General features: G+C 42.3%; 1 protein-coding gene across 1 annotated transcript in view; it reads right to left on the bottom strand.

The window, feature by feature from the left end:
* LOC145396193 (all-trans-retinol 13,14-reductase-like) overlaps positions 1-22465 on the bottom strand; it is a 177466-nt gene that overhangs the window by 127246 nt on the left and 27755 nt on the right. Inside the window, exons 2-5 of the mRNA XM_080269632.1 lie at positions 21437-21448; positions 17380-17498; positions 6336-6480; positions 5561-5693 (exon numbers count right to left, since the gene is read on the bottom strand). Coding sequence (XP_080125758.1) covers positions 5561-5693; positions 6336-6480; positions 17380-17498; positions 21437-21448 — 409 coding nt within the window. The remainder of the gene's footprint in view (positions 1-5560; positions 5694-6335; positions 6481-17379; positions 17499-21436; positions 21449-22465) is intronic.

Raw genomic sequence — 22465 nt, 5'->3', positions numbered from 1 at the left:
AGGAAGAACCACTGTGTTGATGCATGATGTCGATGTTGGAGACGCAAAGCCAATTAAACTGCTTCCTTACCGTGTGAACCCAGTGAAAGTTCCTCTCATCGAGAAGGAGCTTGGCTACCTGTTGGACCACAAGATGATTGAGCCCTGCCAGAGCGAGTGGAGTTCTCCTGTCACTCTAGTCCCTAAGCCAGGTGGGTCACAGCGGCTTTGCATCGACTACAGACGTGTTAATCAGATAACCAAAACAGACACTTACCCTCTCCCTCGTGTGGAAGATTGCATAGACAAGATCGGAAAGGCTAGGTACATAAGTAAGTTTCATTTGTTAAAAGGATACTGGCAAGTACCTATGACTGAACGTGCTAGGGAGATCTCATGTTTTGTAACACTAGGAAAGACTTTTGCATGTTCTGTAATGCCATATGGTATGAAGAATGCACCAGCCACATTTCAGAAGCTCATGAATATTGTAACAGAGGGTTTGGCAGGGTGTGTTGTTTATATTGATGATGTATTAATCTTCAGTGACAACTGGAAAGATCACCTATGCCAGTCAGTAAATTTCGTGAGCGTTTGGTTCAGGCTAATCTTGTAGCTAATTTATCAGAGTGTGAGTTTGGTCAAGCTAAAGTTCAGTACCTTGGGTACGTAATTGGTGATGGACACGTTGCACCACCAGCAGCTAAGGTTCAGGTTATAAGTGATTTTCCCAGACCTAAAAGTGGGAAAGAGCTACAGAGATTTTTGAGAATGGTAGGTTATTACAGGAGATTTGTTCTTAACTTTTCAATTCTTGTATCATCACTTACAGACCTACTGAAAAAGGGAGTTAAATTTGTCTGGACTGATAACTGTGAATCCTCTTTCAGTAAACTTAAAGCTATCCTATTAAGTCAGCCAGTGCTCGCTACTCCAAATTTTGCTAAGCCTTTTAAGATGGCTGTTGATGCAAGTGATACAGGAGCTTCGGCTGTTTTGCTGCAAGAGGATGATCAGGGTATTGAACACCCTATACCTTATTACAGTAAGAATTTCACTCCACCTCAAAACAACTACTCAACTATTGAGAAAGAGCTTTTGGCCTTGATTTTGGGTTTACAGCATTTTTCATTTTATTTGTGTTCTGGTTTTGACCCCATAGTCATTTATACCGATCATAACCCTCTGAAATTCCTTAGTAAGTTTAAAGATAAAAATCAGAGATTGACAAGATGGAGTCTACTTCTTCAGGAGTATTCATTAGACATACAACATGTCAAGGGGAAAGAAAATGTTATTGCAGATTGCTTATCTAGACTTTAGACAGATTGTTTTAGAGTAATAAGAAATTTCCTTTGTAAATTTCATTTTTTTTTTTTTTTTTGTGGGGAGGTGTTACATAGCCTATGATTTCATCATCCTTTGTATAATTCTAATGTACAGTATGCTGCATGTTTGATCCCGATTCGCCTCGTGGCTTCTATTGTGACCAAGCTTCCGTGTTCTACCTCACTCCCCCCTTCTCCTCCCTTATAGTAGAGTAAGTCGTTCTTTCTGTTGTTCAGAGCAGGAGTGTCAACTCTTTGTCCCCTATGGCTTCATTTGCGCGTCCTTCTTACAAGTTGTATCAAGCTCTGTCGGCCCCTATATAATGAGCTCAGTCTCTGCATTAATTGCCACTTAGAGATACTCCTCATTTTGTTCACATCTCTATCCTCCCCTGTATAGTTGTTATTATTTTTGTGAGTGCTCAGGAAGTCTCCAACCATCTAGCTGCTGTGTAATTTGAGTATAAGTGTTATTACATTTTTTTCTTGTACTGTATAGCATAAGGTGTTAATTCGTAGGCCTGGTAAGGTTTTTGTGATTCATGTGGAGTTTTTGATGTCAGCCATTATTAATAATATTTTGTATCTGTAATAATATATCTTGCATTAACTGAGCATTATCCAGTTTTCTCATTTTATCAGGGCTGACTATGATAAATTTACTCTTGCTAATTTCGTGTTAATAGAGGCTATTGCAGTTAACCATATATTTAACCTGTTTTTTTGCCATTACATTATCCTTATGAGTCCTGAATGTTTAGTTGTTACTTTGAGCATTAAACTTTAACTTGTAATTTTACCTAACTCTTTTGTTTTGAACCTGGAACTTTGCGGACAATAGTGATTTTAGTATTCTCACTTGAAGTGTTCATTATTTCTCCCTGTTCCGTAACAATATATATATATATATATATATATATATATATATATATATATATATATATATATATATATATATATATAACCCTGGGGGTAGGGGGGTTTTCAAGAATACTCCCCCAGTATCTCTGCTTGTTGTAAAAGGCGACTAAAAGGGTTGGCGGAGGGTTAGTGCCCCTCCCCGGAAAACAACTAACTAAAAAAACAAACAAGAAGCCTCGGACAAGCTACTGACCAAACGATGACGACCCAGGACCGGACAAAGGACTTGGTAATGAGTACATGGAATGTAAGAGGAGCGAATGATGAGGTGAAAGAGAGAGAGATTGTCCAGGTGCTTGAGGGTGCGAAAGTGGATGTATGTGGAATAACTGAAACAAAATGGAGAGGAGAAAGTGTGAGAGAATGGGAGTATGGATGGGGTATATGTGCAGGAGTAGGTGAGAATGAGAGGGCAAAGGAAGGAGTATGTATAGTTGTGAGTAAAAGATGGAAGAGGAGCATAAGACAGTATGGATCAGTTGGGTCAAGGATTGTGTGGGTAAAGTTGAAAGTTGGAATACAAATGTGGGCGATTGTGTGTGTGTGTATGCACCAACGCAAGATCGTGCTAGGAGAGTGAGAGAAGAGTTCTGGACAAATGTGGAAGTGTGCATGGAAAAGTTTGGAAGGAATGAGAGAGTGTTTTTGACTGGTGATATGAATGGAAAAGTGAGGAATGTGATGGTGGATGAAATAGTTGGTGAGTGGGGTGTGCCTGCTGAGATAGATGAGAATGGGAGTGCGTTAGTGGACATTTGTGCTGGGAGGGGGTTGGTGATAGCCAATACCCTCTTCAGGCATAAAATGATCCACAGGTATACATGGCGAGTGATGAGAAGGGTGGGTGGTGAACTGAATGAAAGGAAGGCAATAATTGATTATGTGTGTGTGGATGAAAGGATGCGAAGATGTGTAAAGGATGCAAGAGTGTATAGAGGTTGGGGGAGTGGACTTTCTGACCACTACTTGGTGGTGGCCAGAATTAGAATATAAGTAAGATGGAGGAATAGAAGAAGGGAAAGACGAGAGGAAGGAGTAGTTGCAAGGAGAGTGGAAAGGTTACAAGAGGATGAGAAAAAGGCAGAGTATAAGAGAGAAGTGGAGGAACGATTGGGCAAATATGAATTGGAGCAGATGGGAGACGTGGAAGGTGTGTGTAAGATATTTACAGAAGAAGTATGTGGAGCATGTGATGTGGTGTGTGGAAGGAAGAGAAGACGGAAGGGGGTGCAAGGAACAGCGTGGTGGACTGAAGAGGTGAAACAGGCTGTGGCACAAAAGAAGAAAGCATACAATGAATGGATGAGAAATAGGGGCGTGGAAGAAGTTGAGAGGCGGAAGAGAGAGTTATATGTGGAAAGAAGGAGAGAAGTGAAAAGATTAGCAAGAGAGAGTAAGAAGAGAGTGGATGAGGAATTTGGAAGGAATTTGAGTGTAAAGTGGAGGGACTGTAAGAAAATGTTCTGGAAAGAGGTGAAAAGAGTAAGACAGGGTGGAAGTGAAGTTAGCAGTGGAGTGAAAGATAAAAATGGTAGATTACTAGTGGAGAAGGGAGAAAAAGTGAACAGATGGAGAGAACACTTTAAGGAATTGTTGAACGTAGAGGATGGAAGTAATGCGAGTATAAGTGGCTGGGGAATGGCTGGGAGAAGGAGAGAGGTGAGAAGACAGGAAGAAATCAGTAGGATAGAAGTTGTGGAAGCAATGAAGAAAGTTAAATCAGGGAAAGCCCCAGGAATTGATGGAGTGTGTGGTGAAATGCTGAAGCATGGGGGAGAGATAGTAGCAGAATGGATGTGGAAGATGTGCAGATTGGCCTGGGAGGAAGGTAGAGTCCCGGAGGATTGGAAGTCAGGTATAATTATTCCCTTGTACAAAGGAAAAGGGGAAAAAGAAGTGTGTGGTAATCATAGGGGCATTTGTCTTCTTAGTATAATAGGAAAAGTGTATGGTAGGATACTTATAGACAGAGTTAGAGAAAGAACAGAGAAATTAGTTGGAGAAGAACAGGGAGGCTTTAGGAAGGGAAGAGGTTGTGTAGATCAGATATTCATTCTTAGATCTTTAGTTGAAAAGTTTCTACAGAAGGGAAAGAAGTTGTATGCGGCTTTCATGGATTTGGAGAAAGCATATGACAGGGTGGATAGACAAGGATTGTGGAAAGTGTTAAGAATATATGGAGTAGATGGGAAGTTGTTCAATGCTGTGAAGAGTATGTACGATGGTGCGAAGGCTGCGGTGCATGTGGATGGTGAACTAAGTGAATTTTTCTCTTTGAAAGTTGGTTTGAAACAGGGATGTGTCATGTCTCCATGGTTGTTCAATCTGTATATGGATGGGGTAATAAAAGAGGTACAAGGTAGGGTAGTGGATGTTGGAGTGGCCCTGGTGAGAGAGGATAGTGTTTGGAAACTCCCTGTACTGTTGTTTGCAGATGATACTGTGTTGTTGAGTGAAGACGAAGGGGAGCTGCAAGGCTTGGTGGATGAGTTTGAGAGAGTGTGTAAGAAACGGAATCTAAAGGTGAATGTAGGGAAGAGTAAAGTGATGGTCTTTGAGAGAGGTGAAGTCAGTGAATGTACAGTGAGGTTGGATGGTGAGGAATTGGAAAATGTGAGTACGTTTAAGTACTTGGGTAGTGTGATGAGTAAGGAAGGAGGTTTGGAGGGTGAAGTGCATGAAAGGGTACAGCAGGGAAGAAAGGTTGCTGGTTCTTTGAAAGCAGTGATAAGAAACAGGGAAGTGAGCATGGAAGTGAAAAAGTTACTACATGACAGTATTGTGATACCAACTCTAACGTACGGAAGTGAAGCTTGGACATTGTTGGAAGGACACAAGTCAAGAGTGAGAGCAGTGGAAATGAGTTATTTAAGAGGAGCCTGTGGAGTCACGTGGAGAGACAGGCTGACGAATGAGGATATAAAGAAGCGTTGTGGTGTGGATGTGGATGTGATAGGAAGCGTTATGAGGAACACACTGAGGTGGTTTGGCCATGTGGAGAGGATGGAGGGTGAAATACTGACGAAGAGAGTGTATGTGCGTGTGGTGGAGGGGGGGAAGAGGGAGGGGGAGGCCGAGGATGAGATGGAGGGATAGGGTGGATAGGTATATGAGAGAGGGGGGTGTGAGTTGGGAGCAGGGCAGTGAAATGGCGGGGGACAGGGCGACTTGGAGGCGATTTGTTTGTGGCCACCCCAAACGGGATTGAGGCATCTGGCAATAGATATATATATATATATATATATATATATATATATATATATATATATATATATATATATATATAATAATGATAATCCAGTCTAAAATTTCTTCAGGTAAACACTGCCAACCTTGTGATGTTCTCTGCCTCTCCTGGGAATTTCTTTATGAGGTCACTCTCCCAGCGGCCTCGTCCTCCCATCACAGGGTACCTACGAGGCTTGTGATCCTTCTCTGCAATTATCGCTTCATCAAACACATCATCTGGCAAGGAATATACAGTATAAGCTGGAGGATGCTGTATACGATTACCTAATACACATCATTCAAAGAAAACAGATGATAATTTTTGGCAGTGATTTGAATGTACTTATGTGAATAGACAATATACTTGTATGCACTGATTTTATCATCAGTGGTAGAAGAAATGTGCCCAACAGCCCAGTGTGATTATGGTAGTAGATTATTATGTTGCCTTGCCTTCATGAAGGTATTATATACATATGTCCTACCATCACCTCTACACTGAGTATATGATTATTTGGATGGGACAAGAAGCTGACAGTTTTTTTGTTAAGGCCAGCCTTCATAAGATGAGGCATTAAGCAATAGATAAGAAACCGGATACAGTGGCCATGTGTGCCTATCTTTTTATCTGTCTGTCTATCTATCTATCTGTAAACATGACTAAAAAGGTTCCCTGAACTGCTGACTGAGTGTTACCTTTTCGACCAGTACCTTGCCATCTGCCTATCCATCTGTCGAACTATCAGTTTCCCTCTCTATCTATCTACCTACAGTATCTATTTTTCTGTCTGTCTGTCTGTTTCTCTATCTATCCGTCTATCTATCCGTGAGCATCAGGGAAACACATCGAATATACCCCATTTAGCCCCACATACTAACCGAGCGGCTCCCACTGTAGTTGTCCTTGTGTTATCTGGTCAACCAATGTCCTGCTAACGGACCCATGGGCCAAATCTCCAATGTAGTGGATTCCAACATCAAACTCGTAGCCGCTGTCAGTGAATGTATGGCAGCAACCCCCGGCCTACAGGTAACAAAGTTGCACATATGATATTGTGAGAATGCAGTGCCATCTGAATTAAGAGGTATATACATACAAATATATATATATATATATATATATATATATATATATATATATATATATATATATATATATATATATATATATATATATATATATATGAGGATGGTTCCTAAAAAATTAAAGTTTGAAATCTGAGTCCCCCAATGCCTCATTTTATTCTAACAGACACTTCATGTAACATGATAATTTATCAAAATATAGGCCTAAATTTATTTAGGGGTCATGCTAAAGTTTCAGCATTTCCAAAATTTCTAGTGAAACGTAAACATAACTTCCGAGACCATGCATTTTTAGGCACTGGATAGCATAATCAAACTTGTTGAGGAGCTCTTATTGTTTACCATGGCAAATTTTGGTCTGTTTCCGAGCTAAGGGAAGTGCAGACGGATGGCCCCAACTAGTTGGTTTTTCCGTCGCCAGGGGGAAGGGAGTGGGGAGAGCTTGCCAGAACTAATTCAGCAACTACTGTAGATAATATAGCGCGATTGGTTTCTTTTTTAAAGCTCTTGCTGGATAATGACTTGCCTTTGTGTGAAGCACTCTACATCACCGTTCATATGCAAAATAAAATTTATTGAATATCTAAATCAGCTGGAATTAAGTAAGGATCGTCTTCTATGAATCAGGAAATCGTAACCGAAGTTCAGCAACAGCTTGCAATAGGAACCATCTTTGTTGCTCGTTGAGTGTGATCTTGCCATTGTACTCCTTGACTACAGCTACAGCCCACTCTGTACTGTTGTTAGTCACATGAATTTCTGAAGCGATCTCCTGTGCCATAATGTAATCGTGAATGCCTGGACAGGACTCTGGATCTTCTTCTAGGAATCATCTCCTAATTCACAACTTATCTAAGAATTTGTGGGACGTTTGAGTTGCGAGATCTTCAAGATTAAATTTTCCCTGTGGCGCTGGAATGCGTTTAAGAGGGTCATCACTGCCCTGTTTGGTCCTCATGCCTGTGATGATCCTGCACTTTTCTTCCACAGATAATTCAAGATCGAAAAGCGCCAGAGGCAACAGCTCTTCAGACAGGTACAAAAGATGTTTTATTTCCACAATTTGTCTGATTATCTTGTTTGGGTACGCACGATCCTTTTCAAGATGGTGGAGGTCCTCACGGGCACACGCCATGGCGTCCGGCGCAGTAAACCATGCTCTTATGTAGCCCCTGACTCCGAAGGGAGAAATATCCCCTAAGGCTTCCTTCTCCTTCTTGGTGAGCTTGAACTGGCGATGAACGAGTAAGATTTTGATGGAATAGATGACTCTCAGCATCCATCGGGCATGATGCATGGGACCTTGCGTTTTGAATCTGAATTTCTTCCCCTCAATCTCTCGAATGCCAAGAAGCGAGAGAACTAGTTCCAAAAACTCCCTGTAATCATCCTGGACTGTTCCCTTCTTGAGTAAGCCAAAAACAAAGTTTGCCAGCCCCTCTTCCTCGGGAATGTTTTTGCTACCAACAGGTTCAGATTTGGCATGATCTACGTGTGACCAGTAATTTTGGAATTGCTTGAATAGGGGAACTTCGGAGCCGGAAGTGGCAACAAAATATGGCTCAACTGGTAGAGACGTGGCCTGCGGTCCTACCGGACCCAGGTTCAAATCCCTGCTGGGGCAGGGAACAGTTTAAGGATTTGAATTTCATGTAAAGCAGACTTTACTGATCTACCAGAAGACCCGCCGACATGTCGTAAATATAACCCCGCTAATACCAATACACCAGTCCTGTATGAGACAGCCCTAGTATGTATTCAATATGGACGGTGGGTGTTAGCGCCGAAGTGGTGAAATGTGGAGGTGTATGATATGTAGGAGGACTACTGGGCCTTGGGAGCAGGCTGTGAAGCCCATGACCAAAGTCAAACACATAAAAAAAATAAACTTCCATGATGTGGTGCCAGCATGGAAGGTAAAACAAATCTTTTTCTTGTTTCTGCTCTATGAGCACACATACCCCAGTTCGACGCCCGGTGTTAGAAGCCGTAGTGTCGAAACACATTCTGACCATTTGATGAGAGATTCCCCATCGCTCTAGGTCAGCTATGATAGCTGCAGCCTGATCCTCTCCAGTCCCAGTTAGAATCTTGGGAGCATTGAGTAGTTGGATAGCGTCCATGTTTGAGATGAGAACGGACAGTCAGTTCACGGTTTCATGGCCTGTGAGGTCACCAAGCAGCTTACCATCCCAGTGAAAAACAAACGGGCCTTTAAGGGAAAAACTTTCCTTGATCGTGAGAGCAGCCACCGACCGATGTCTCTCTCTCTGAACCGCTGGACACTGGACCAGCTGATGGTGTGCTCTGACTCGTCGTGGCCAGGGCTTTTGACTGTCTGTGCAAGGATGTATGGAGCATTGCGATCATTGACATCTGTTCTATCAAGGGCAGCAGTAACACATGGACTTATGACCGACTTTTACACACACAGTCGTTTGGGAGGCTATGTGTTTGTACTGGGTTCACCACCGTCAGTGCTCTCAGCTTTGCAAGTGTCCTCAGTACTGGAGGAAGAGGATTCCAGTTGGCCTGTAGTGACCACCTCAGTTGTCTGACGAGCGATGCATTCTCTATACTTTTCATATTTCAGTCTCCTCTGCATGGCAGCCTCCTCCCATTGAACCAAAGTGAAGGCGATGCCTGCCATGGACCCTTTGCGTCCTGATTCATGCTGGGCCTTGAGGAATTCCTTGTCCTTGGGAATGCTCTTGAGGTAGAGAGCACATTCATGGGCAATATCAAACAGATTCTTCATCGACAATCTGAAGTCCTCTTCATTGCTCAGCTGTTGTCCACCATACCTCTTGGAGCTATTCTTTAGGTTTTGCTACTTTGTGTAAAGCTTCATGAACTTCTCCATTGAATGGTCGATCCTCTTCGTGGGGATACGGGCAAGTTCATAACATTCTTCGGCATGAATGACGACTTGCTGGACAGTTTCTGCCACAGGCATCTTTTGGTTCAGGTGGAGATGGAGGAAAGTAGAGAGAGCTTTTCCATTTGAGGGCAGTTTAGCACCAAGCAGCTTATCTTGCCAATGCTCCATCATGATTGGAGGCTACCGCTTCTTCTGTATCGATGTAATATTGATAATAATCATTCACTTACTGCAAGACTTGAGAAAAAGTTGTTAGGTATAGTCACCAAAATGCAATGTCATCAACTTGTCCGGCCAATCAAGGTTTCTCCGCTTGAACATTTGGGACAACCAGGGCACAAGATTAATTCCAGCAAGACTGCATAGATGTTGTGCGGTTTCTTTTGGTACCATGCTGATTCATCGGGACTCACAAGATGGGGCACTCAGAGCTTTCATAGCTGAAGAAGAGAGTGTTTATAATGGGATGATCATTACACTTGGGGTAATTATGATGATGCAATGCAAGTAGCAGGCCAAATTAAAAAGTAGTATGTTTTATCCAATGAAAGATTTAAAAAGAAGCCAGTCACGCTATATTGTTGACAGTAGCGGCAGAGTTAGGCCTGACACACACCACCTCACATGCTGCACAGATTACTTCTGTGAATATCATGCACACACCTTCCACGTCCCCCATCTGCTCCAGTCCATATTTACCCAGTCGCTCCTCCACTTCTCTCTTATATTCTGCCTTTCTTCCACCCTCTTGTAACCTTTCCACCATCCTTGTATGAACTACTTCCTTCTGTCCTTCCCTTCTTCTATTTCTCCATTTCATTTGGACCTTGATTCTCACCACCACCAAGTGGTGGTCAGAAAGTCCACTCCCCCAGCCTCTATATGCTCTTGCATCCATTACACACTTTCTCATCCTATCATCCACATACACATAATCAATCATTTCTTTCCGTTCATTCTGTTTCATCTAAAAGTTGAAGTAGTAACACTGTCGTCTTACATATGTGTTACCATGTGTTATTAGGGAGAGGAATAAGAACTAGTCTGAGGTGGTTATGATACTGTTATTCAATCATTACGTTCTGCAGATGCTTAGTGTTTCCGATCAGTCTTCATTATAACCACAGCAAAATGTTGCATTACCCACCAATAACATAATATGACACTCCATTTTCACTTTGACCAGAGATGACGAAGACCAAGAAAAACACAAGTTAAATTGATCACCTTTATCATAAACGTGGAGGATGGGGAGTTAGAGAATCTGGGAGTTATGGTCCAATATGGGCGTTGTGTGTTGGTGTGTGGTGTGTTGGGGGGAGAGAGCTTCAGATATCCGGTGCAATTTTCATCAGCCACAAGTCCAACAGAACTAGGAATACAGTGCCGATGACCGTCCTCACAAGGATGAAGATCCCTACATTGCTCCGAGTAGAGGTGAATTTCACTGATACCTTGAAGGTGAACTGGGGCTGGAAGGCGCTATATATTTGGTTGTCATTCCCATGTCATCTAGCTGCATTATTTTTTCTAACTCCCCAGCAAGTTGTGGGTGGTCTAAGCACTGTTTGTTGGTAGAAGGAAGAGGAGGAGGTGGAGGATGCTAACAAATAACGTTGCATAACAGACTGAAAACAGTTTAAGTGGTAACAGCTAAATGCACTCAGAGAGCGCATACCTCCACCAATACCTACACCAGACAACTCAGATCACCAAAATATATTCTACTATTTCGTAGTCCATGACTCACATTCCAAAAAAAAAAAAAAAAAAATGAAGTCCACTATGATTTTTCGACATATCATGTGGACAGACAAACAAAAAACAGTTCTGAACCGGGACTCGAATGCAGATCACGACAAAATTTCACTGAAATCAGTCAATAACTTTTGGAGACATTTGTAACACCCGTCTAGCAACAAACTCTCATCCCCTTTCTGTCCAGCTCACTAATGCGAGAGTTAACTGTTAATCTCAGTCCTTCGTGTATGCAACAGGCCAACTCTGGAACTGTCCCCCTCCGTATTTCCTAATGCCTATGATCTGCAGTTTTCAAACGCAGTGTGTCCAGGAATCTCGAACTGAACGGATCTTGAATTTGGTTCTATGTTTTTTGTTTTTGTTTTTTTCTTGGAGGGAACAACTTGCGGGCTCCTGGACTTTGGTTCCTTCCTCATTGCATAAAAATGAATAAATAATTAAATAAAAAAAACAGGCAAACAGGGGTGAATACATAACATCCTCCAATTTCTTTGGCCATGGTAATTATGCCCTTGCTGAGTTAATCTATTTAGGATCTTCTGAGGTATAGTTTGCATATGTGAGCCTGTGAGTTTCATAGTGTTCTGCTGTCGACTGGGATTGTACAGTTTTATTGTATTTCTCTGCTATTCACTGTTGCTAGGGTCGTCACTGTCGTAGAGGCAGCTTAGTCCGTTACAGTGCTGCCTCTGGGGATCAGATGAGTTGAAACGAGGGCTCCAGTAGACGTGGAGCAACGTTCGTCCACGTCCACTGTCCTTGTCTTATCCATTGGTCTTTATTAACCTTCAGGAAAAACTGAACTTAATCTGCCGGATTGAAGGTGGATTTGAAGAATGTATTTCCACCGCCACACTAACCACTGTTTTAAAGAAGCCATAGATTAATGGCGTAAGTGAACTAGAATAGTACGATGGCTGTTCATTTGAAGAATCACCCATCAAATGAACAGACAAATGGACTTGTACAAGATATTAATGGTATACAATTACTAGAAGTATGCAGCTTCGTAATTTTCAAGGTCTCGGTGTTGGTGTAGAAGTTTGGTTAAATGTTTTTACATTAACCACGAATGCTGGTCTTGTTTGGTGGGTAGGACCTCCTTTGGTATTATATTATGTGGCTGGTGATGTTTCAGTTGCTAGATGCCTTCAGTAAAGCAGCCATGCGGTTGCTTACACAGACTGACCGTGTGACCTGTGGCCGGGAGTTAGGGAGTGCTAGAAGAATGGTTGCCCCAATGATGGTGAAATGATATCTGGATCTCCTGATTTTTTTACCGACATTCCACTTCTCTGCCTGCTGTGGTTGTAAATGTGGATAAAAAAAAATGTATTAGTATGAATCTGAACTGAAGATGAAAGAGTCCTTCTTAGAAAAACATTTAATGTGGAACTGAGAAATGATCAAAGGAAGCATGAGATGTTGCAACTTGGAGGGCTATCATCAGGTACAAATGTCCTCATGGAAATTCCCTCAGTCACATCCTTCCGATGATACATGTTGTATTCTATTTATTCTGCTGTCAGGCGATTTTATTCGGTTATAGAGGTAAATTTCGAACTGCAACACTTAGGTACAACCTTCATTAACTCCTTTTACTACTACAGCACTGTTATAACTCCTTTTACTACTAGAGCACTATCATAACTCCTTTTACTACTAGAGTACTGCCATAACCCACTTTGCTGCTAGAGCACTGTCGTAACCCCTTTCTCTTCCAGAGCACTGTCGTAACCCTTTTGCAATATTACCAGTGCACTATCGTAACCCTTTTTACCATACTACCAGGGCACTGTCGTAGCTGCATTTACAACTACAGCACTGTCGTCTGTCATAGCCTCTTTCTCTACAAAGGCGCTGTCGTAACCCCTTTCTCTACCAAACAGTCATAACCCCTCTTACTACAAAAGCACTATCGTAACCCCTTTCTCTACCAGAGTTCTGTCGTAACCGTTTTACTACTAGAGCACTGTCGTAACCCGCTTTACCACTTGAGCACTGTCGTAAGCTGAATAAAATAGTTTAATTGTTGCAAGAAGACATTGTAAAACGTGATCAAATTGCACATGAATAGACAATGAAGCCATTAGTGTTATGGTCAATGTGCACAGTAATTTCTTTATCAGCGCAACACCAAATTACTCAGCCATTTTACACAAATAAAAACACTCACTCTCATTATCCCTTAACAGGAAAAAAGTATGGAGAACTTTCCTTTAATGTATTCTGTCATCCTGATTTTCTATAATAAAAGTTGTAGTAGTATAAGACTCTGGGAATGAATAATAATGGAAACACTGAAGGAAATATTCATCTAAAAAAAACACAGAGCTTCAAGTTTTTCAATGTGATGATTTATATTACTATTTTCTTGAATATCAGAAGTATTACCTTTCTAAAATGCAATCAGGTTGAAAATTATAAGCCAAGGGGAATGATATGATACACATATCTTTAGAACAATATATCGCACATATTAAAAGTTAGCATTCTTTTCGCTTCTAGAGATAACTTCATTACTATCATCATCATCATCACATTATTTCCAAATAATCTTGTGGGATTAGCCTTCTGACACTAATTCTATCTATATACCTAGGCTGCATCCCCCAAGGAAAAGGAGAGAGCCGAGACAGGACGACACACTCCCAATTTACTCATACACACACACACACACACACACACACACACACACACACACACACACACACACACACACACACACACACACACACACACACACACACACACACACACACACACTTATTCGTATCTGAGACCCAAAAAGAGAAGGGACAGATTCTCACCTCACAACACCGCACGAGGGTCAACTGCGCAATGCAATCAGTGACATCCGCAGCAGGACACGACAGCAGAGCTGGTTTACCCCTGGCACATCATAATGGGTCCATCACCTTACCTGCACCTTACCTGATCAGCTGATCAGACCAAATGCGGGAGAATATCCCCTCGGGGCAGCGTCACCATTTATTCATTCACAAATTCTCTCCAGTCATTAATATCACGCACAGCCATTCTTCCTTGCTCGACAGACATCCCTCTCGCGTCTGACGCTCTCTGCACACTGTCCATCCATCCTATTCGTGGTCTTCCTCTCAGTCTTACGCCTCCCACATCCAGTCCAGTTATCTTTTTCACCAATCGCTCTTCATCCATTCTCTCCATATGGATCAACCATCTCCCGCATAACTCCATTTCTCCTTCGCACTTCATTTCTCACTCAGTCCATACGCATTACTCCACACATACACCTCAGACACCTCATCTCCGTTACATTCAAACTTTTCCTCTCCGCTAGACCCATATTCCATGTTTCAGCCCCATATAACGCAATCGGTACCACTATACCCTCATACAGCCTTCTCTTTACATCCATTCTATGCGAACGACATCTAAACACTTTTTTCATTCCTCCCAGCACCTTTCCTACTTCATTCATTCTAAACTTCACTTCTACATCTATTCCTTCATACACAGCAAAATGTGACCCTAAACACTTAAAACACTATCGCGTCAAGCAACTCACCATTCAAAAATATATTCTTCCTCCTACCATCTGTTAACCTCGCACACTTCATCACTTTACTCTTATTCTCATTTACTCTCAATCTTCTCCTTTCACACACCCTTTCAAACTCCTCTGCCAACTGTCTCAATCTCTTCTCCGAGTCAGCCACCAGTGTAGCATCGTCTGCAAACAGCAGCTAATTCAGATTCCACTCACTGCCATCAGCATATACCAAGCTCAAACCTCCACCTTACACTCTTGCATCCACCTCCTTTACAACACCATCCATATAAATGTTAAACAACCAAGGTGACATCAGACATCCCTGCCGCAGCCCCACTCTCACAGGAAACCAATCACTCACAGTACTTCTCACTCTTGCACACACTCTACTATTTAAATAAAAATTTTCACTCCTTTTAACAACCTACCATCAAGTCCATACAATCTCAAAACACTCCACAAAGCCTCCCTATCAATTCTATCATGCGCTTTCTCTAAATCCATGCACGCCCAAAACATCCTTACCTTTCGCCAAATACTTTTCACACACCTGTCTCACAGCAAACACCTGATCCATGCATCTCCTCCCTCTCCTAAAGCCACACTGCTCATCACCAATCACTTCCTCTGTATCCTCTCTAACTCTCTTAAGTAACACTGTACCATACACCTTACCAAACAACATTCAACAGACTTATACCCCGAAAGCTAGAACATTCATACTTATCACCCTTACCTTTATACAACGGAACCACACAAGCACTTGCCCAGTCAACCGGCACCATACCGCTCTTAAAACACACATTCAGCAATCTTACTAACCACTCTTCAGTAGTGGCTCCATCACCTTTCAGGCATTCCACAGCACACCCATCCATACCTGCAGCTTTCCTTGCTTTCATCTCTTTTACTGCCTCTTGCACTTCCTCCATAGTGATCAAAGCATCATTCAACTCTCCCAACACATTTATTCCTTGGCCTCTTCCATCTGCCTCACTCTCAGCCTCCCTTTCCTCCTCTACATTTAACAGTCTTTCAAAATGCTCCGCCCATCTCTTCCTCACCGCCTCCATATCATTTAGCAACCTTCCATCCTCTGCTTTTACTCGCTCTTCCTTCGCAGACTCTCCCTTTCGCAACCTTTTTCGCCTCCTTCCAAAACATTTTCTTATTCTGTTGAAAATTCTCAGTCAACTGCCTACCCTATCTCTCATCAGCAGCCACTTTAGCATCACTCACAGCTCTTCTGGCCCTATTCCTCTTTTCCTTATACTTTTCATATGACACCTCATCCTTCCTCTGCAGCCATACTTCATATGCACGTCTCTTCTCAGCTTCAGCCATACTTACTTCCTCGTAACACCATTCACTTTCCTTTCTTACACCACCATCCACTCATCTCACACCACACACCTCTTCTGCATGCCCCACCACAGCACTTAAACAACTGCCATTCCTCCTCCACACTGCCATTTTCCTGATCTTTTACTGCGGTCCACTCATCTTTCAACTTCTCTTGATATGCCGTCATGAACTCACTTTCAAAACCTCTCTGCCACATCTAAGTCTCCCAGCTCTCACCCACCACATACCCACTCTCAACTTTCCCTCCACCAGGTAGTGGTCAGACATACCTCCACCCTTCCCTCACAAAACACTCACATCCAACAATCTTCCTCTTACATTCCTGGACACAACCACCTAGTCCATCAATGCTCTGTCAACAACCCTTCCACCCTCCTATCTCACCCATGTATACTTATAAATATCTTTCTTCTTAAACAAGGTATTTCCAATCACTATCTCTCGTTCAGCACATTCATTCCCCATTTTCATTTCTTCCAGGCACACCATGCATACCAACTACACCTTCAGCTGTTACATTTCCTACTCTAGCATTCAAATCTCCCATCATTACCACATTCACATTTTCTCCAAAACTCTGCAGACACTTATCAACATCATTCCAGAAAGACTCCCTCTCTTCTGCATTCCTTTCACTACTAGGCCCATATGCGCTCACAAATATCCACAACTCACGTCCAAATTTCACTTTGACCCACATCAGTCTCGATGACACCTCCTTCCATTCAATCACATACTGCTGTACTTCCGGGCTCACTAACAAGGCCACACCATCTCTCCCCCTTCCTCTATCAGTATCTGACAATCTTCCATTCACACTTCCAAACTTAGACTCTTCTTGCCCTTTCATCTTTGTTTCACTCAAAGCTAACACATCCAACTTTCTTCTCACAAACATTCCCCCAATCTCCTCCCTTTTAGCCTCAATCGTACTACTTCCACGCACATACATAGACTCAGTCTTCAGGGTACGGGGATAACTTAGTCCCCCATCCCTTTCTATGCTCTGTCTTATTGTAGGAACTAAAAAAAAGGAGAGGTCTCTAGTCCCCTCACCCCGCCCCTTTTAGTCGCCATTTAGGACACGGGGGGAATACGGTGGCAGAATTCATCCTAGCACAACCTGGCCTCAGAGTGGTATTACCACTCCATAGTGCGACCAGATTGTGTCCCCCCGCCACAGGGAAAAAAATACTAAAATAGGAGGACTATCAGCAAAGCAGCCAAGTAAATAGCACACACATACCATCGCTCATCTCTCTAAATAGTACAAAATTCCTCCATCACTACAGTACCTTTTCATGCTGTTCCAGAATCAAGACCGTCTTGTTAGCCTTGGCCAAGAGAGCAGCTACCGACATTCCTCCGATCCCACTCCCAATAACGATGGCGTCCAGATTCTCGGGCACTTTGTCTTGGCTGAACTCTGCACATAATGTGATAAGAAGTACAGAGTACGTCACAAAGCATTACCATAATAAATGTTTAATATATCGCACACTATAAATAATTTCAAAACACATTGCAGCATTGTTGTAAGTTCTTTTATAAAAATAAACTGTGCAAGTTTATTGTTTATATTTTCTTTTACATAGTACTGACTGCCAGGTATAGTGAAGACTGAATGTCAATTATATAAATCCATATGTTGATTTCCACAACAAAATTATAATTATTTCGATACTCATTTCCACTCCATGGGCACATAATCTCCGTTGCATATCTTTTGATACGTTGATAAAAGTCTACCATTTGGCCAGCAGTGTTACTGGGATAGCAAAACATAAAATCACTTAATCGACTACATAGTTACTTGCTTTTCATTGCCTTAACAACAATTTCACCAAGGATATACGATTAAGCAGAGCTATAACAATGCATAAACACAGAATATGCATCACGTGGGAATAAAGGAACTGATGAATGATAAAGCCAGCTGGTAAACTGTGGCGGCCCTTTGGCAGAAATAAATGAGCACAGACGTATTAAAAAGTGGGAAAAGTTTCAAAGCTTGACAACTGAGTCAGAAATCTGCGAACTCTGCGCTGCAAAAAGTCGTTATATTTGGATATGAGAAAAAGTTGGAGAACGAAAGAGAGAATGAGTGAAAGTAAGCGAGTAAAGAGCACTGAAAGAGAGTGCTAGAGTGATAGGGTGCGCAGCAAAATGTAACACCGAAAATCAGCAAAATAATCGGAAAGTGTGTGAGTGATATAAGGATAAATGAGTAAGTAGGCGAGTGTCAAAGGGACTGTTAATATGTAATAAACAAATGTAAGCGTGAGTGAGTGAGTGGAAGGCAGTGTTTGAAAAAATGAATGAGTGTACCTTAGACTGAAGAAGTGAAAGACAATGAGTAAATGATATATATATATATATATATATATATATATATATATATATATATATAGAGAGAGAGAGAGAGAGAGAGAGAGAGAGAGAGAGAGAGAGAGAGAGAGAGAGAGAGAGAGTTTCAATGTAAATCTGAGGAAAATACTGTATGTTTAACTTTTTTTTTTTTAATGATAACCTGAACTGTTGGTGGGATGAATACACAGGATATCCCTCCATGCCAATTGTTGACGGGAAGAATAAACAGGGTATCCCCCCAGCCCAATTATTGGCGGGATAAATATATAGGATATCCCTCTAGGCCATGTGTTCGTGGGATGAATACACAGGATATCCCTCTAGGCCAATTGTTGCTGGGATAAATACACGGGATATCCCTCCATGCCAACTGTAGGAGGAATTTATTCCTCCGTCCCCCCAGATCTACGTTCATGTATCTCCAGATGATTTTATTAAGCTCAGCACCTTTTCCAACTACTGCACAGGTCTTAGCGTTAGCTTTCGTTTGCACCTTCAGCCACGGAGTGCCATCATAATCTGAATAAATCTGTTTGCCAGCAGTAACAGTTAGCTACCAATGACGCCCTCGGGCTGAAAAGGTTATTGTTCAAATGAACCTAATCATCATCATATATCTATCATAAACTTTTTCTTCATATTTGTTATGTGGCCATGAATCTCGGCGAAATATCTGGTAAGTCGTTTTCGTCAGTTGACGTATTTTCATATTTCTTTTCAACTGAAGGAGACATACGTGACCATCATCCTCTTTATTAACATGTAATAGGCGTTCACACTGAAAGTATGGAACGTGTTCGAGCGACCGAGCGAGCACGTCAGGCAGTGCTGAATAATGTCTCATGTGGCTCATCATTTTCCTCTGACTTCCTGGCCTGAAAATATTAAAAAGAATTTATTACACTAAAAATATTCCCTCACACTTCCTAAAACCAACTGCCTCAGCAATCGTCGGAAAATACTGCTGTGCTACTCATGCAGTCCTTAGACCGTTACTTCTTGCGCAGCCGGCTGTAACTAATCTCATCATCATCATCATTGCCAGACGCCATGTATCCCAGACGGGGTGGCCAATGACTTAGAGTTAATTGTTTTACAGGGAGGGGCACTAATCCTCCACCAACCCCACTTGACACGTAGGGATGCCAACAGCATCTGGTGTTCCCAGGCGGTCACCCATCCAAGTACTAACCAGACCCAACGTTGCTTACCTTATAAAAAATTCGTTTCCTCGATGTACGGAAACGCTATTGGGAATTACCGGTTGTCTACGAAATGGAAAAAAATTAAGGGTTTTTATGCGATTTCCAAATTGGTGTCTATCTTTCATGAAACTTCAAAACTGACTGAGATATCCTAAAAAGTTCGCTACTGTACTATAGAGTTTTCTACCGACTCCTGCCCTCATTTCTTGCAGATGCAGTAACTTTTTTGCTCGGATGCATATGTCGGGGGTCCAAGCTGTGACTAAATTTGATGTTCTTGCTCGCTTCACTTGCTCGAACAATTAAATTATCCAGCGTTCATAATGTGTCTGTGTGAGCCATGAATACCATAGGAATACATACATACATACTTACATATATATATATATATATATATATATAGATAGATAGATAGATAGATAGATAGATAGATATATACCTAGGCTGCTTCCCCCAAGGAAAGGGAGGTAGCCGAAATAGGACGACGCACTCCCAATTTACTCATCCACTCAAAAGCATTCATTTGCATCTTAGCCTCAAAGGGGAGAAGGGACAGATCCTCTCCGCATCACACCGCACAAGGGTCAACTGCGCAGTGCAGTGACATCCGCAGCAGGGCCCGACAGCAGAGCTGGTTTACCCCTGCCACATCATAATAGACCCATCCCCTTACCCCCACCTGACCTGATCAGCTGATCAGACCAAATGCCGGAGAATATACCCTCAGGGCTGCGTCATCATTTATTCATTCACAATTTCTCTCCATTTATTTCTGTCATGCACAGCCACTCTTCCTTGCTCAACAGACATCCCTCTCGCATCCAATGCTCTCGTCACACTGTCCATCCATCCTATTCGTGGTCTTCCTCTCAGTCTTACACCTCTCACATCAGATCTAATTATCATTTTCGCCAATTGCTCATTACCCATTCTCTCCATATGCCCAAACCATTGCAAAACCCTCTGCTCAACTCGATCAGCCATCTCCCAAACAACTCCAGTTCTCATTCACACTTCATCATTCCTCACTCGATCCATACGCGTCACTCCACACATACTCCTCAGACACCTTATCTCCGTTACATTCAGACTTTTCCTCTCTGTTACACTCATATTCCATGTTTCAGCCCCATATAACACAGTCGGTACAACAACACCCTCATACAGCATTCTCTTTACATCCATTCTAAGCGAATGAAATCTAAACATTTTTTTCATTCCTCCCAGCGCCTTTCCTACTTCATTCATTCTAAACTTCACTTCTGCATCTATTCTTCCATCCACAGCAACATGTGACCCTAAATACTTAATACACTCTACCTCGTCAAGCAACTCACCATTCAAAACTACATTCATCCTCCTACCATGTACCGACCTTGTACACTTCTTCACTTTACTCATATTTTCATTTAATTTCAATTTCCTCCTTTCACACACCCTTCCAAACTCCTCTACCAACTGTTTCAATCTCTCCTCTGAATAAGCCACCAGTGCAGTATCAACTGCAAACAGCAGCTGCTTCAAATTCCACTCTCCACCATCAACATTCACCAGACTCAGACCTCCACCTAAAACTCTTGCATTTACCTCCCTTACAACACCATACATATAAACATTAAACAACCAAGGCGACATCACACATCCCTACCACAGCTTCACTCTCACAGGAAACCAATCACTCACAGTATTTCCCAGTCTTACACAAGCTCTACTGTTTACATAAAAACTTATCACCCCTTTTTAGTAACCTACCATCAAGTCCATACAGTCTTAAAACACTCCACAAAGCCTCCCTATTAATTCTATCATAAGCATTCTCTAAATCAACGAACGCCCAAGACACATCCTTGCCTTTCGCCAAATACTTTTCACAAACTTGTCTCACAGCAAACACCTGATGCATCCGCTCCCTCTCCTAAAGCCACACTGCTCATCACCAATCACTCCCTCTGTACCTACTCTAGCTCTTTTAACACCTTACCATACACCTTACCTACAACACTCAACGGACTTATACCCCTAAAGCTAGTACATTCATACTTATCCTCCTTGCTTTTATACAACGGAACCACACAAGCACTTGCCCAGTCAATTGGCACCATACTTTTCACAAAGCACACATTCAACAGTCATCAATAGTCACTCCACCACCCTTCAGGTATTCCACAGCACACCCATCCATACCTGCAGCTTTCCCTGTTTTCATCTCCTTTACGGCCTTCTCCACTTCCTCCTTCGTGATCAAAGAATCATTCAGCACTCCCAACGCATCTATTCCTTGCACCGTTCCATCCGCCACACTGTCAGCCTCCCTTTCCTCCTCTACATTTAACAATCTTTCAAAACACTCTGCGTATCTCTTCCTTACTGCATACATCGCAATTAACATTCTTCCATCCTCTGCCGTTACTCTCACTTCCTTCACAGATACTCCCTTTTGCACCCTTTTCACCTCCTTCCAAAACATTTTCCTATCTTGTTGAATATTCTCAGTCAACCGCCTATCCCACCTCTCATCTGCTGCCACTTCAGCATCATGCACAGCCCTTCTCGCCCTATTCCTCTTTTCCTTATACCTCTCATTTGACACCTTATCCTTCCTCTGCAGCCACACTTCATATGCAGGTCTCTTCTCAGCCTCAACCATACTTACTTCCTCGCACCACTATTCACTTCCTTTTCTTACACCACCACCCACTCGTCTCACACCACACACCTCTTCCGTATGCCCCACCAAAGCACTTTTAAACAATTGCCGTTCCTCCTCCACACTGCCAATTACCTGATCTTTCACTAGGTTCCACTC

The sequence above is a fragment of the Coenobita brevimanus genome, chromosome 35, assembly GCF_032717465.1.
Source record: "Coenobita brevimanus isolate Jiangsu-jjx chromosome 35, ASM3271746v2, whole genome shotgun sequence".
Classification (NCBI taxonomy): domain Eukaryota; kingdom Metazoa; phylum Arthropoda; class Malacostraca; order Decapoda; family Coenobitidae; genus Coenobita; species Coenobita brevimanus.
Note: the sequence above shows the minus strand (reverse complement) of the source record. Positions and strands in the feature narration are given on the sequence as shown.